Here is a 14,889-nt window from a genome sequence, read left to right on the forward strand (position 1 = left end):
AATGATCAAATTAAAGAACCGAATGTTATTATGTTATTCCATATTTCTTTGACTGTAGTAGAGGTACGTTTATTTTGTAATGAGGTTATATTTTAATATGCTTTTGTCAGAGTGAATTATGAGGCCGTTAACATGGGGTGAGCGTTTGACCCATATTTCCTACTGTCTGGTATATTGGCCACTGCCTGTTCATTGTTTGTATTGTCTCATTCACAAGTAAACTGACTAGTGTGACTAGAATAGCCCATGGGAAAAAAGATGAAACACTTTCTTGTTTCTTTGATTTGCTTCCTATCAATGGGGCTACTTTTGTCCAAACCATTAAGCAACACTGAATGGAGCACACAAACACAAGAAGATTTACAGAGAAACTGCAGCTACTTGTCTTGTGTTTTTTTCTCTCTACAAAGATGAATGCAGAGGACTGACCCAAGAGTCCTGTGATATCAGCCCTGTGTTGTCTCAAGCCATGGAAGCATTACAAGACCGACCTGTCCTCTATAAGTAAGATACAAACTCACAATGCATGTTGTGTCGCCTGACACTTATTTTTACCTTTCTCTAAATGTCAGTGTTTATGCATCTTCTAAGACAGTGGTTCCCAACCTGGGGGGCGCCAGGCCTCTAATGATTTGAGGCCAAATAACATATTTAGACTTTTATTTTATTTATTTTTGATATAATTGTAACGCAATACATGATTGTCACCTAAAAGCCATCTCTACATTACAGTAAAATATAAAAAATAATTATTTAATACATTTTAATACAAATTGAAGTTAGTAGCTATTATAAGCATAAAAAGACAGAAATGTATAATTCTTTCTTTAATAGAAATGTTTCTTCTGCCCGTAAAGTGTCCAAACCAGGCTTTTCTGGATAAGCGCATTTTAAAAACATAGTCATTGTCCATGCTGGTTTCAGTTGGATTATTTGTCACAGTTGCTCCGATCAGATCGGTCTCCTCCATTTTCTAGATTATTTACGACTTTTGAATCCACATAAACACATCGGCAAAATCCGGCTTACTTTGAGCATGTGTTTTAAACAGTTTAATTCCTTTGTGAATTGTTTCCACTTCCATTGTTTTCCGTCCTTTAATTTCTTCATACAGCGGGAATCCAAATGAATTAATCCTGAGTCCAATAACCATCAAAGTCACTCCAATAGTGCTCCTTAAATAATTAGTGCCCCCCCCCCCCCCCTTGTGTCGCAACTTCCAACAGGAGTCAGTTGGGGGGGCTCTTGGGAAAAAAGGTTGGGAACCCCTGTTCTAAGAGAACAGCTGGTTGAAATAGACCTGTGTAGTGATGGATGTTTTAAACTGTTACAAATATCAAGGAATTAATATTCATTTATTCAAATTGGTAAAAACTGTAGCCCCAAAAAATTCTGCAAACCTATTTTTACTATCTTTGCCAGATAGCAACAGCTGCTATACTTCACTGACATGCGTCATAATAATAATACATTTGATTTATCAAGTGCTTTATCAAGAGCTCAAAGACACTTTACAGAGGTAAGACAAAATAATATAAGCTCATAGGAGCAGCAATACATGCTAGTTAACTTGGAAATGAAATGCCTCTCCCCCTACCGATTACAAGGCTCTGTATTTCAATCTGCTACTGTCTTCTGCGAGCTCCTCGCAGTGGAATCGTGAAAACTTGATGCCAAGAAGATCCTTGTCACAATGAGGTTTTCGGTGAGAGAAACCAAGTGGTTTCTGATTGGAAACCACCGAGCAAACAGCCTGAAGCAACAGCAAATTAGGCCATGATCACGCCAGCAGAATGAGAGTGCAGATCTCTGTAACAAACTACATTTTCTTTACAAATATCATATGAGAAGTACTCATTTCAAGTGTGTATTTTGCAGAATTCAGTCCAAATATATCCCTAACAGTTAAATTACAAAAGAGTTTAAGATTGAAATCATTCTTTTCTTATCGAGTAAGTACAGTGCGTTGTGTGAGATTCATTTTCCTTGTAAACGGAAAGCAGCTTTATTCGTGATTTACCTTTGGTCTACTTAGTTTTGAATTGTTCTTTAAGTGCTCTGAAATGATTGAAGCACATATGAGTAAGGATTGCTAATGCCCATTACTCACTTTTATTTAAAGGCAAGCACAAATCCATGCTGAAGAAAAGAAAAACGTTTTAAAAGCATTTCCTGTCAGTCTCCATGCAAATGATTTATACGCTCTGCGACTGGGAACAAACGTTGTGCTTATATACAACAAATAATAATAAAGGACCAACCGAGGACATTTTCACACGTTACCCTGTCACGTTAAGATGTTTTTATTGCAACCCCTTGTTCTGCCTGTCTGTCTGTCTTCTCTGAAAATGCACCTGTCTCATTTCAAGGTCATGGTCTGGTGATGTTGAGGCTGAGACGGTGCAGACCAGCGTTTCCCGGAATCTTAATTCCTCTCAATCTTCTGTTTAGTCTGTCACAGACCCTGCCACCGCCAAATATTCAAAACACCCTCAAAGCTTTTCCCTTTGGGAAAGCTTCCTGCATTGTTGATCGTGTCACGGACTGACCTCCGACACTCAGCCTGCGCGAAAACACTGCTGCTGCCGTCTTTTTCACACGGGACCTGGGTGTTGAATGCTTCTTTCTTTCTCTTCTGTTTTGGTCAGATACACTCTGGATGAGTTTGGGACTGCGCGCAGGTGTGCGGTGGTGCGAGGCTTCATCGACGCCCTCACCCGCGGTGGGATAGGAGGGACGCCACGCCCCATAGAGATGCATTCACATGACCCTATGAGGTAAATCACATGTTTGAGCAAAACATTGCCATTTCTTACTGTAATTAAATCACTTTGGTTCTGTTGGAAAAGCGACCTTTTGTTGTTGCCAGAGTTTGAGAAACTCATGGATCATCTCTCTGCAGTGAGTTTGAAGGCATACTGAATAAGGAGTTTGAATCTAAGGTCGGTTAAAGGATATCTACAAAATCGAAGATAAATCTCACCTGAAAAAAAAGCAACATCTACATAATTCATCTTTGATTAATAGATACTGGAAAAACAAGTTGTTATTATTATTTATTATGTATTTAAACAGTCTGACATCACTTTTGACACATTTTTTGGTTGTTTCAAATTGTCAACCGTTTACCGTACATTGGGGACACAACCACTCATGATCACAAATGATACAATTAATTAAAAACGACATTATACTCTCAAAGAAATTCACATGGAAACAATGGTTTTATTTAATAACGTGTTTATTGGTTCAGTTTATATGGTGATAATGTTAGGATCCAGTCCACTTTGTGTTAATGAAGGCAGTGCCGCAATTAAGGGCATGGAAGTAGAGAAAAGCTTGCGTAAGATTATTCTGTATTCGAAAGTAAATGAACACACAAAGGTAAAGGTTACTTTCAATCACGATAAACTTACTTATAGACACTTTTTACACACATGTTTTTAGTATTCCTAATTCCCCGTAGGTCAAGAATAAGTATAAATCTATTTTCTTCCTGTTACACAAATAACATTTGTTGGCTCCGGCCAGCTTCATTTTTATGTTCTCAGAGAAAAGCACATTTAAACAACGGAAAGGTACTCAAAATAACCCTGTGAAACTGGTGTAACTCTTGTTGACAATGTGTTTAATAATTACATTTAGAATCCATTCAGTTTATGTAAATATTGCAATGTTTTTTTTAATCCAATCATATCCAATTCTAGAAGATGTAAAATCTTCATTTGTGTTTGAGTGTTTCTGTGTTTCCTGTTGTACCACATCCCCTTCCCTCTGCCTCATGTGCCCGGGAGCCAAATGGGAGATTTTCTTAGAACATGAGCCGTTTGTGGAACACAAAATCACCTCCACTTTATAGCAGCCATCAGTAGTTCTGAGAACATCTAGTCCTTTCTCACCTTTCCATGTCATCACACGCTCACAAACACACACTCATACACTTAACACACAATAATTCAAGTTTAACCTTTCTGTTTTCCCCCGTTACGCAACACCAAAAGCCGTGTGTTTGTGAGTGAAACATGATGAGCCATGCCTGGATGGAGCTGTGGTCCGGGCATGGTAAGATTTGCCCTCAGCGTGGCCCCTCACTGACACACTGTGTACATCTTTCAGGTATGTTGGGGACATGCTGGCCTGGCTGCACCAAGCCACCGCCTCAGAGAAAGAGCACCTTGAAGCTCTGCTCAAACAAGTCACTGTGCAAGGTAGGAAGTTTCCTGCTTCATAATTACATTTTCTGCAGTTCTCCAGTATTCCCACTCCATGCCAAACCTTCATGTACAAATGATTCACAACTACAGCTTTTTTCCTTTTCTTCATTGAATACTGCCTTTATCGTCTCAGTTGCTTTGTTGAGTTTTTGATTTGGTGTATATTGCAAGCTTAGGTGCTTGTAAACAAATGTCACACAGGCTGTTCACAATGGCAACTTGTTTATTGGATAAAGTATGGGAAATCAGTCAATCAGTAAGCCTACATTTGTGAGTTTAAACGGATCTAATTCCAGCACGTTTAATTCAGCTGATGACTGATCCTGTTGTGTTCCTAATCTAACTTCCTATAGCAGTCAGCAGTGAACGCAACACAGTAGGGGTATCATTCAGCTCCATTTAAAAAAAAAAAAAAGAAGAACAAAAAAAAAGATGAGCTATCATACGGAGCCCTGGAGGGTTCATAGAGAGAAAAATAAATAGTGTGTGTGTGTGTGTGTGTGTGTGTGTGTGTGTGTGTGTGTGTGTGTGTGTGTGTGTGTGTGTGTGTGTGTGTGTGTGTGTGTGTGTGTGTGTGTGTGTGTGTGTGTGTGTGTGTGTGTGTGTGTGTGTGTGTGTGTGTGTGTGTGTGTGTGTGTGTGTGTAAGTTTAACAAATGTCTTTCACTTGGGAATACACATATAACTATGGAGAACCAGATTTGTGTAAATTACTGTTCGAGGTAATTTTGAAAACAAATGCCGGTGGTGTCGGACAAACAAACCGAACACACACACAGAGCGGAGCTGAGTACACACACACACACACACACACACACACACACACACACACATCATGTGCCCTGGTGACCGGACATCTCCTTCATAACACGAGGGGGAATACTCTGGTAGTTCGATGTGTGTAGAGGTGTGTGTGGTTAAACGTAGCAGCCTTGATCTCTATTCAGCTGTTCTAATAAAGGGAAACGCAGTGAAGTAAACAGTAAAAGTCACAGCTCTTTGCAGCTGGTGCTGCTCTTCTCAGATTCTGCTGAGTTACACGTTACTGCCTCCAGTGCCCTGTACGACGAAGCCAGTTCAACAGACCCTGGATATGTTTGAGTTACCCGGCTTAACTAACCCTAACAAACGCGATGTCGATAAGCGGTCCTACGAAGCTGGTTATCAACTCAGTAAATCAACCAGGGTTTCTCTGACCGGCTGAGAGCGCGTTCACCTGAAAGGGACGGGGTTAGCAACATTTGACCAATCACAAACATGGAGACGCGTGCAGACAGCGCAGCGTCATACTTCATGAATGAATAGTGTAAATAGCAAATCCTGCTTCGTAGTACAGGCCACTGGTGCCGCAGAGATTTCATAAAGTGAAGGAAGTTTTCCTTCTATAAAACAGCTGTGGGCAGCAGATACTGTGAGTCACGGACAGGAATCCCTCAATTTAAATAAAACGAGGCCACGCTTTATTTATTTTTCTCTCAATGAACCCTCCAGGGCTCCGTACTATCACGTCCAGGCTATCAATTGTCCTAATTTATCTCCTGACACCTTTTTGTTAGTTTTCTCTAGTTCATTGTAATATGATTATCATATTACATTTTACTCCTTTTTCTATATTTATATTTCTGTATGAATTCATTCCTCAATGGCCTTGACTAATTGTGTGTGTCTTTCACTTAGGTGTGGAGGAGAACATGCAGGAGTCGGTTGGACACATCACTGAGGGAGTCTGCAGGCCGCTTAAAGTAAGCAACACATTTGTTCCCACTGCTAACACTGACTAGCTCTGTTGAATGCAGACCGTGTTCAGTTGAGTTCTGCTCACATCTTCACGGTGTGATCTGTCCCTCAGGTTCGGATTGAACAGGTCATTGTGGCGGAGCCCGGAGCTGTCCTGCTTTACAAGCTGTCCAACCTGCTCAAGTTCTACCACCACACCATCAGGTATTTCAACTCACTCGGCAAAATAGCGCAACAATTTATACATTTTTCCCTCAATTTATTTTTAGAATCAGTCAATCATTTAAGTAATCTGTAAAGCAAAACATACTTTGATTAATTTGATTGCTAATATGGGAATAAGCTGCTTTTTGTTTGTGTATCATTGATCAATGACATATATTGATTAGCATGTTTCCAAAACATTTGGGGAAGTCAGCTGGACAAAACGATTAATTTTTTTGCTGCCATTTTTTATTTCCAAGTCAACATTTCTGATCAATCTTTGATCTTTGTGCAGCTCCATCATTGGAACGAGTGTGGCCTCCTTGCTCATCAATATTGAAGAAATGCACATCCTCAGCAAAAAGATGTTCTTCAACAGCCTGAGCATGCACGCAAGCAGATTGATGGACAAGGTACGACATGAATAGGAGGATTATTATTTGAATAATATCCCCATTATTTCTATTATCTTCTACGGTTGTGAGAAAATGCGAGTAAAACAACACCATCACCAAAAGAAGAAGAAGAAGAAGCTTTGTTTTTCCAATAGAGACAGTTTGCAATGTTCTCTCATAAAAGCTTAAATGACAGTGCAGAAGTTGAGTATGCACCCTGTGGACACATATTGTGTATTTCAGCTCTGCTTTGAAACCCTCAAAGACAACAAGGCTATTTTGAAGCGCTTATGCCTGTAAACAGTTTCAGCCTGCTGGCCACAGCATCAAAATGGCGCTAGCTGCCAAAAAACACCAAATGTACCGCTTAGTTAAATTGCCATCCAAATATACCTAAGCACGAGCGGTAGCTCTTCTATATAACATGCTGGCTTTGTCCTGATCGATAGCAGTTACAAGAATGATCCCCGTAGCTCGGTGTTAATCACATTGGAGACCCTCAGGGTTTTGGTGTAAATTCAATCTAATGCCAGGAACACAGGCTTCTCATAATTCGCTCTATTAGGTGGACAACGGTGACTTGGATCAGTTCTGTGTTGTGTATCCAGAAGCCAATGAAATCAAAACCCTCTTCATTAAAAAAAGCTCTAGTGACTGAACAAGCTGAGGCTCAGAGTAGCAGCGGGAAGTGTGTGTATGGTTGGTCTATCATGCTGCTCATTAGGGATGCTTTGAGAATGTGTCACCGCTTGTCTCAGTAAACGCTACAGCTGTCACACAGCTAACCTCTGCAAGAATAACTTTGCTCTTTATCCAACTTAATAAAACGTATTTTGACCGTGTCTGTCTGGCAGGTGGAGCTACCACCCGCAGACCTGGGACCCACAGCCTCCCTCACGCAGACCCTCTCCCTCCTCAGGGAGGTGCTGGCCTCCCACGATTCCTCAGTGGTTCCTCTGGATGCCCGCCAGGCTGACTTTGCTCAGGTAAACTCATTTGAAAAAGGAAAACTCTTCTCCCTTTTTATTATCTATATAATCATATCAAAATGTGTTAAATATGTTTATGTTACCTGTTTATCCAAGCCATTGATATTTGCCTCGTCTCTTAAGGCTTTCTTTTATTTCCCCAGGTGCTCTCTTGCATCCTGGATCCTCTCCTGCAGTTATGCACTGTGTCTGCCAGTAACCTCGGCACTGCAGACATGGCTTCCTACATGGTCAACTCACTGTATGTCATGAAGACCACCCTGGCTCTCTTTGAGTTCACTGACAAGAGGCTTGAGATGCTGGAGTTCCAGGTCTGTCCTAATTGTCAAAAATTATCAACCAATTAAAAGTGATTTAGATTTTCTTTCATGGTTTAGGCATCTATTTTATTCTATTAAAGTGTTTCAAGAGCATAAAACAAATAAAGACGGACCTTAGTTGGACTACTAGACCATTGGACTGAATCATGGAACACTAACGCCATCCAACATTAGAACCTAGCCAACAACATAATCGTCTGTGCGTAGGGGCAATAATGTTCCTTTCATTAAATCCCATAGAGCATAAATCTTTTATTTAAAAAAAGAGTTAATTTGCTGTCTCATAGAAGGGTGTTGCGTCATGCATTGTTGCTCTCTTTCGAATGTAGCATCTATCCTCTATTTAAAGCCCACCTTTTGTAATTTAGCACCATGAGAGCTCCTGTGGAAGTTTCATTATCAATAGCACCGAGGTTCTCTATTAGCTTCAAGTACCATCGGCTCACAATGTGCGCTTGGGCACGAGGCTAAGCCACTCTCTCCCACATTTCACAGATCGAGGCCCACCTTGACACTCTGATCAACGAGCAGGCGTCCTTCGTGCTGACCAGAGCCGGACTGAGTTACTTCTACAGCATCGTCCAGCAGCATAGCGCTGAGCAGGTCTCACAAACGACACTTTAATACCCATTTACACACACTTCAAGTTGCAGAACTGTGTTTTTTTTTTTATCACATCTCTCCTGTAAGCCCCCCTACTACCTAACATAATTGTTTCCACTACCTCTTTGGGCTGTACAATAAATATCGCTATGGTTACCACATGACCAATCTCTTTATTAGGGCATAATAGCATTTCTATCACATGTTCAGATGAGAGACAGAGAGGGGCAGATCATATTATGTTCTTATGCAGATATTTTTTAGCTTCTCCAGAATGTTGCCGTGCAGATGAGAGCCAATGCCAGAGCCTTCCTCCCTCTTTTCAACACTCTTTGCCACTGGGCTGACTAAGACCCATAGTTGTGGTTTAGCATGCGAGTCTGAAGGCCAGGGTCATGTCAGGACAGACCACACCCCACTGCTGCAGCTCCATGCAGAGCTCAATCAAGAACTGTCATTCTTCTGCAGAATACCTCTCTCCTCGGGTGGCCTGTCTCGGGTTTCCTTTAAATAGTTTTCTGTTTAAAAGGATTGGATTTAGCTCTCCACACTCGATGGCATACCAGATGTCAACTATTTTAAAGAATACCCACGTTTGAAAAGGTTTCATTTCACTATCTGCTTATTGTATCCCTGTAATTATCTGTGATACGTCAGACAAACAAGTCAGACACAAGAAAACAGTGATTACAACAACACTGGTTTTAGCTGGCAGATGAGCGGGCTCATAATGTGTTTGTTAATGTGCCCACATCCCCATGTAATCACTCTGGGTGCTGCGCTGTAGCTTTGACCCTTGCACTGCCTTTTATTTGCTGCTTTTAATGTTGGCAATTTAGGCGTTTAAGCTCGACTTAGTGTTGCCATTCTGGATAATCAGTGTCGTGTAATTGCCTTTAAGGTACCGGCTGTGTGGTTCACAGAGTCAGTCATTTTATTGCCTATCAAGATTTAGGCAGGGAATTGTTCTTGTTTTCCCTGTTTAAAAATCAAGACTCAGCATTTACAGCTTTTATAAAACACATTGTGTTCTCCCGATAGATATGCTGAAAATAAACCTTATTAAATCAAAAAAACTATAAATCCCTTTTCTTCCTAGACCTCTTCTCTTTGCCGTTACTAATAAGCCATCTAAATTGTAAGCCAGCTCAATAAAGAAAGTTTCCTGTACTGTACATGCACCTATTATACTCATTGAGATAAATGTGACATTTTATTATGATCCAGATCATATCGTCCTGCCCTTGTGTAAATCCTCTTCCTTTCATGCAAGGTTAGAAGGAGTAAACCTCAATGATAAAACGATTTTTTTTCAAACCCTCCCCCGTAACCAAAGACAGATAAATTATCCTTATTACCCGTTTATGGGGCCGGAGGTAAAGTCATATTGCGCCCAGCCTCCTCCGGTTGTATCCACTGCTGAGGGCAATGTAGAGAAACATTAAAGGGGCTAAATGTTTTAACACAGCCTGTAGTCTAAACGCGACGAAGGGACCACCTGACTTTCTGCTGTTCAAACTCTGTGAACTTGAGTTGGATTCTATGCTGATGTTTACTTTTCTGTTTCAGGGTCCCCTCTCCCTCCTCCCCAGCATGGACAGCTCTTCTGTGAAAGCTGCAATGGTGAGTTACTCTCTGTGTATAAATGCAGTCACTTCACCTGCAGGAATCGTACGTTCTCACTTGATGATTGTGATTCTTTGAATCACCACCTGCTCTCGTCTCTCTCTCAAACAACAGGTCCAGTTCGATCGCTACTTGTCGTCGCCGGACACTCTTGTGATGCCCCAGATCAACTTCCTGCTCAGTGCAGCCATCAAGTGAGTCCCTGTCCTTAGTTGACGGGAGTAAGAACATGCGATATTCGAGCTTCATGGTAAATGTTTAGGAAATCGGGTGGTGTTTCAACAGAGAATTTCAGACTGGTATAAACAGGAGCGTTGGCCTGAACATGTTCAGCGTTCATTAGTTTCCCTGCTGCAATACGATCATTACTGCATTCCAAACAAAACAGTCCTCTAAATGCATGGCGCGTTTGGATGCTAAATTGCTGAAGCCTAAAACACAGTGAGAGAGTGTATGGCCGGACCGCCTGTCTTACTGATCAGAACATGCACATGCTTTTAGCTCAATCCAGCTGCTACATCGGAGAGCTCTTTCTATGAGTCACGTTTACTGGGAAGTGCAGCAGGCTTGAGAAGCACTCTGTACCTCAGGTTAATGTTCTCTATTAATGGACATGGGAGGACTGATGGGCAGGACGCCATTAATTAGCTTCTGGTCCATTTCTCACTCACACTCGTTCCCTGAAATCATTCCTCCTCTTTGTCTTTTTCTCTCTCTCCCGCACTCTCTCAAGTCGGCCGCTCTGCTCACCTAAATACACAAAAACACCCGCAGCACTCTGAAAACACTCCGGCTGCCCACCAATAATGGCTATGTACTTTTAGACTACCGTTGTTTTACTTTTCTTGTTAGTGTCCTGGGTATGGAGTAAGGTGTTATACGCAGGACTGCGTTTCTTTCTCCTCTGTGGGCCAATTAAAACAATTTGATCTCAAGAGCCTGAGAGGACTGGTTCCTAGTCTTTTTCAGTATCCTCCGTTTGTACTACATTGCAAGAAGTAGTACCATTATGTCCTTCATTTAAAGGTACATGTTGTTCTTATTGCTAAATAAAATAATAATAGAAAAATGATGTAGAACTAAATTAATAAACAAAATCCAAAGAGACTAAATATGTTTTAACTAATTAGTTTTCATAGAAATGCTTTTGAAAAAACAACAAAGAAAAGAGCAAAGCCACCTCTTTTTTTACAAACTATAACATTTACTATATTTTCTATGTAAGACCAAGCGAAGCAGGACATTTACTGACATTTATGCTTATAAAATTACTGCAACATGACTTGATTATCAATATATTTGCTAAATAACATCCTTTTCATGGACTAATTCAAACACAAATCTGAAGGACATTTGATTTGAAACGTATTAAGAGATGGGTCAAGAAATCCATAACATTTAAATGATTACTATACAATGCAATAGATGAAATATGGATGAATGATGACATCTCATTTGAAGAGTCTTTTCTTTAGTCTATATTCCTGTGGCTGACACTTGATTCATTAATGGTGGAATATGTATCCATAGATGGCAGTGTGCACCACATCCTGCCACTCATTGTTTTGTCACAGCCGGGGCATTCAATGCTCACTGAAGAAGAAAAAAGAAAAGTAATTAAGACAAATTCTTACTCATGGCTTTGTTAATCAGCTCTTGATCAGTAACTAATGACAACAGAGCCCTACTCGTCTAATTTACTCTAGAAATGTTGGGATTTAAAGACCGACTCACTGCTGCCACTTTGTTTTGTGAGTGCAAAATGGTAAGGTGTGTGTGTGTGTGTGTGTGTGTGTGTGTGTGTGTGTGTGTGTGTGTGTGTGTGTGTGTGTGTGTGTGTGTGTGTGTGTGTGTGTGTGTGTGTGTGTGTGTGTGTGTGTGTGTGTGTGTGTGTGTGTGTGTGTGTGTGTGTGTGTGTGTGTGTGTGTGTGTGTGTGTGTGTGTGTGTGTGTGTGTGTGTGTGTGTGTGTGTGTGTGTGTGTGTGTGTGTGTAGGGAGCAGATCTTCCGTCAGTCCACAGAGCTGGTGTGCAGAGCCTATGGGGAGGTTTACTCAGCGCTGAGCAACCCAGCTAACAGCTACAAAGACCTGGAGAACCTGCTGCCCAGATCCCCTCAGCAGGTCCAGACCCTGCTGTCCTGAAACACCCTTTTCATCTCAAAAACACGAGGTGAGCCCCAGGGACGTGCAGCCTGTAGGCTATTTGAAGAACTGTCATTTGTACAGCATAATAACACAAATATATATAAAAAAAGAAGTTGTTAAGGTTGGGTTCTTTGTGGGAAATGTGGGCTGTGAGTCGCTGACCTCAGAGACTCTCCTGTGCCGGGGGAAAAGAACATTAAATGTATATTATCCGTTTACTTTCACTGCTGCAGACAGACGGCTATTTTTCTGTCTTTAAAGCATATGTCTCCTTCCTGTTTTCAGAGCATGTTCTCTCCTCTACCATGTTTGTAAATGTACAAAACAATGTGTTTTTATTTTAAAAAATGATAATTATATAAAGCAAAAGCTTACATTAAGAGACTCATGTTATTTCCTCCCTCTTCACATTGTGGCTGAATTCATTCTGAGCATTTCTAACAGTAACCACAGAAGTTCCAGCACCAGCGATGCAGGGATGAAATGGAAAATATGTCTTACCATGTTTTTTTGTTTTTTTTAAAAGAATGTCCTACCACGTTGAATCAGATGTAATGCTACTGGCTTTAAGTTTTAAGGTAAATGAGGTGCAGATTTCTTTTTTTATTCGCCCTAAGCACAACATTAAGCTGCATAGTAATGTATGATATACTTGTATTGCAATAAATTAATGAATCAGTACTACCGCAAAGTGTCCAATATGTTCACATATATTAATATTTACATGCACACTCAATATACAGTCCATGATACACACAAATGAACCAAAATACATTTACGAAATTGAATATTTATAGGTTGATCCCACAAATGTGGTATTTTTCATTGATATCGAAAGTAAACTCCCAAGACTAGAAATATTAACTCATGATACCTTATAATATCATATCATGTCGTTGAAACTCTGACACCACTCAGCCCACATAATCCCCAGTAAAGCACCTCTGAAACAGTAAAGATAAGTGAATATTGATCCGGTCGGCTGTTATGAGATCTTGCCTGAGAGGCAGCATTTCATTTCTGCAATCTGACATCAGGGTTCTTGGCAGCGCTGGCAGCACTGAGACCCAGGATTTCCCCGGCTCACCGGATGTTAGTCGGATATCATTGGCCAGGACATTGAGTACTGGGAATAAATGGAATACCACAAAGTTCAGCATCTGGACGGCCTCTTAAGTCCTTTAAATAGACCCGCTCTCTAGTCCAGTTCTGCTTGGCTCCGGTCGGATACAAGCTGGATTTTGGAGTGTTTTTACCCTGCACTCTTTGGCGGAAAGTTGGGTGGTGTTTGAGACGCAGGATCACAGAATAACAGCATAATGTTCCTGTGTAACAATATGCACAGTGCAGGCCCTCACTTACTCAGCTGCAAATCAGTTGTGTGTGAGTACATGTGATCCTGCACAGTTCAGCACGTGAGAGCTTTTTCCTGCCGGTGGCTGTAATAATGAGTTAGCAGATGTGAGAGGTGTCACCACTTAGAGGCAGGTAGTGGTGAGCAGGCTGGCAAACATTCATCCCATCATCCGCTCCATATGACAGCGGTCACCAAGCTTTTGCCTGATGGAGCATGAGACCAGCAGGAATCTGGGTTAAAGGACAATATTGAGGGTTTTTTCCTCTTGCTCAAGAAACTGAAGATTATTGTCATCCAGAGCCAACGAATTGAGTCTCAAAAATTGGCCTACGGAACTAATTATGCCCTTTTCGTACAGGTTCATGCTTAGAATGTCATGAGATGCTTCCTCGAACATAAAATAAATAGCTCCTCGAAGTAGGATTTAGCTGTTCAACATCAGGAATATCGCTCGCAACAAAGGGATGCTGCTTTAAAGAATTGAATTGGATAGACACAATTCAAATAAATAACAAATTTGGGAAAAGCTCCTTTTTATTTTAGCTTCCAATAATTGTAGCATGCATCTAAAACAATTTCCAAAACTACATTTATAAATTATAATAATAAAGACGAGATTGCGTCTACTGCTCAGTCAACATGTCTTTAATTAGCTATTTAAATGAAATGCACTCTACTGATTATAATAACCTTTTTATTTTGGTTACATTTATAAACATGACTTTATCAACTGAGTAGAGAAATTCTAATTTGTATATTAGCTCATTTGTCCCTCTATCTGAGGCTACCATCATGTTGCTGACACAGTTTTCTCGCATTTATTTGAAGAACCCAGGTCAAATACTAAAGTCAGGTTTTCCATAGTGTTAACTCTCTGAATAGATATGTGTGTCCAGACAACACGTTTGCAAATTTCTCATCGAACATAACCAAACACTTAAAAGTAGAAGGGACATAATATAAGAACTTAAATTGGTAAGGTATGAAGAGGAAATAGGTCAATACACACTCTTAATTGGTAACCCCAGATGGACTAAAATTATAAGAGATTGTACAGAAGGAATGACGAAAGAATTGACTTTGTAACGTAAACTACAAAGTTAGAGCCCTGTAGGGTGTGTAATATCTAAATGTTATCTGTGCCTCAAACTGTGCTCTACATGCAGATGATGTACAGTTGCATCACAGCCTGTTGTCTTGGTAAACTTTGAACACAAATTCTGCAAGAGGAGATGTGTTTATCCCCGGAAATCTAATGTATCCTGTGTAGCGTGGCCTTAGTCAATACTTGGAAAACACT

At 40.6% G+C, this 14,889-nt stretch overlaps 1 protein-coding gene across 1 annotated transcript in view; it reads left to right on the top strand.

Moving 5' to 3' along the window:
* Nucleotides 1-12,913, top strand: part of cog6 (component of oligomeric golgi complex 6) — a 21,855-nt gene extending 8,942 nt beyond the window's left edge. The window contains exons 7-18 of the mRNA XM_079673817.1: nt 327-504; nt 2,649-2,777; nt 4,117-4,208; nt 5,891-5,955; nt 6,063-6,154; nt 6,450-6,567; nt 7,404-7,535; nt 7,682-7,849; nt 8,354-8,461; nt 10,031-10,084; nt 10,202-10,281; nt 12,082-12,913. Of these exons, the coding sequence (XP_079529943.1) occupies nt 327-504; nt 2,649-2,777; nt 4,117-4,208; nt 5,891-5,955; nt 6,063-6,154; nt 6,450-6,567; nt 7,404-7,535; nt 7,682-7,849; nt 8,354-8,461; nt 10,031-10,084; nt 10,202-10,281; nt 12,082-12,229 (1,364 nt within the window). The 3' untranslated portion in view covers nt 12,230-12,913. The remainder of the gene's footprint in view (nt 1-326; nt 505-2,648; nt 2,778-4,116; nt 4,209-5,890; nt 5,956-6,062; nt 6,155-6,449; nt 6,568-7,403; nt 7,536-7,681; nt 7,850-8,353; nt 8,462-10,030; nt 10,085-10,201; nt 10,282-12,081) is intronic.
* Nucleotides 12,914-14,889: the final 1,976 nt, after the last annotated feature.

This window comes from Notothenia rossii (genome assembly GCF_949606895.1).
Source record: "Notothenia rossii genome assembly, chromosome: 4".
Lineage (NCBI taxonomy): Eukaryota > Metazoa > Chordata > Actinopteri > Perciformes > Nototheniidae > Notothenia > Notothenia rossii.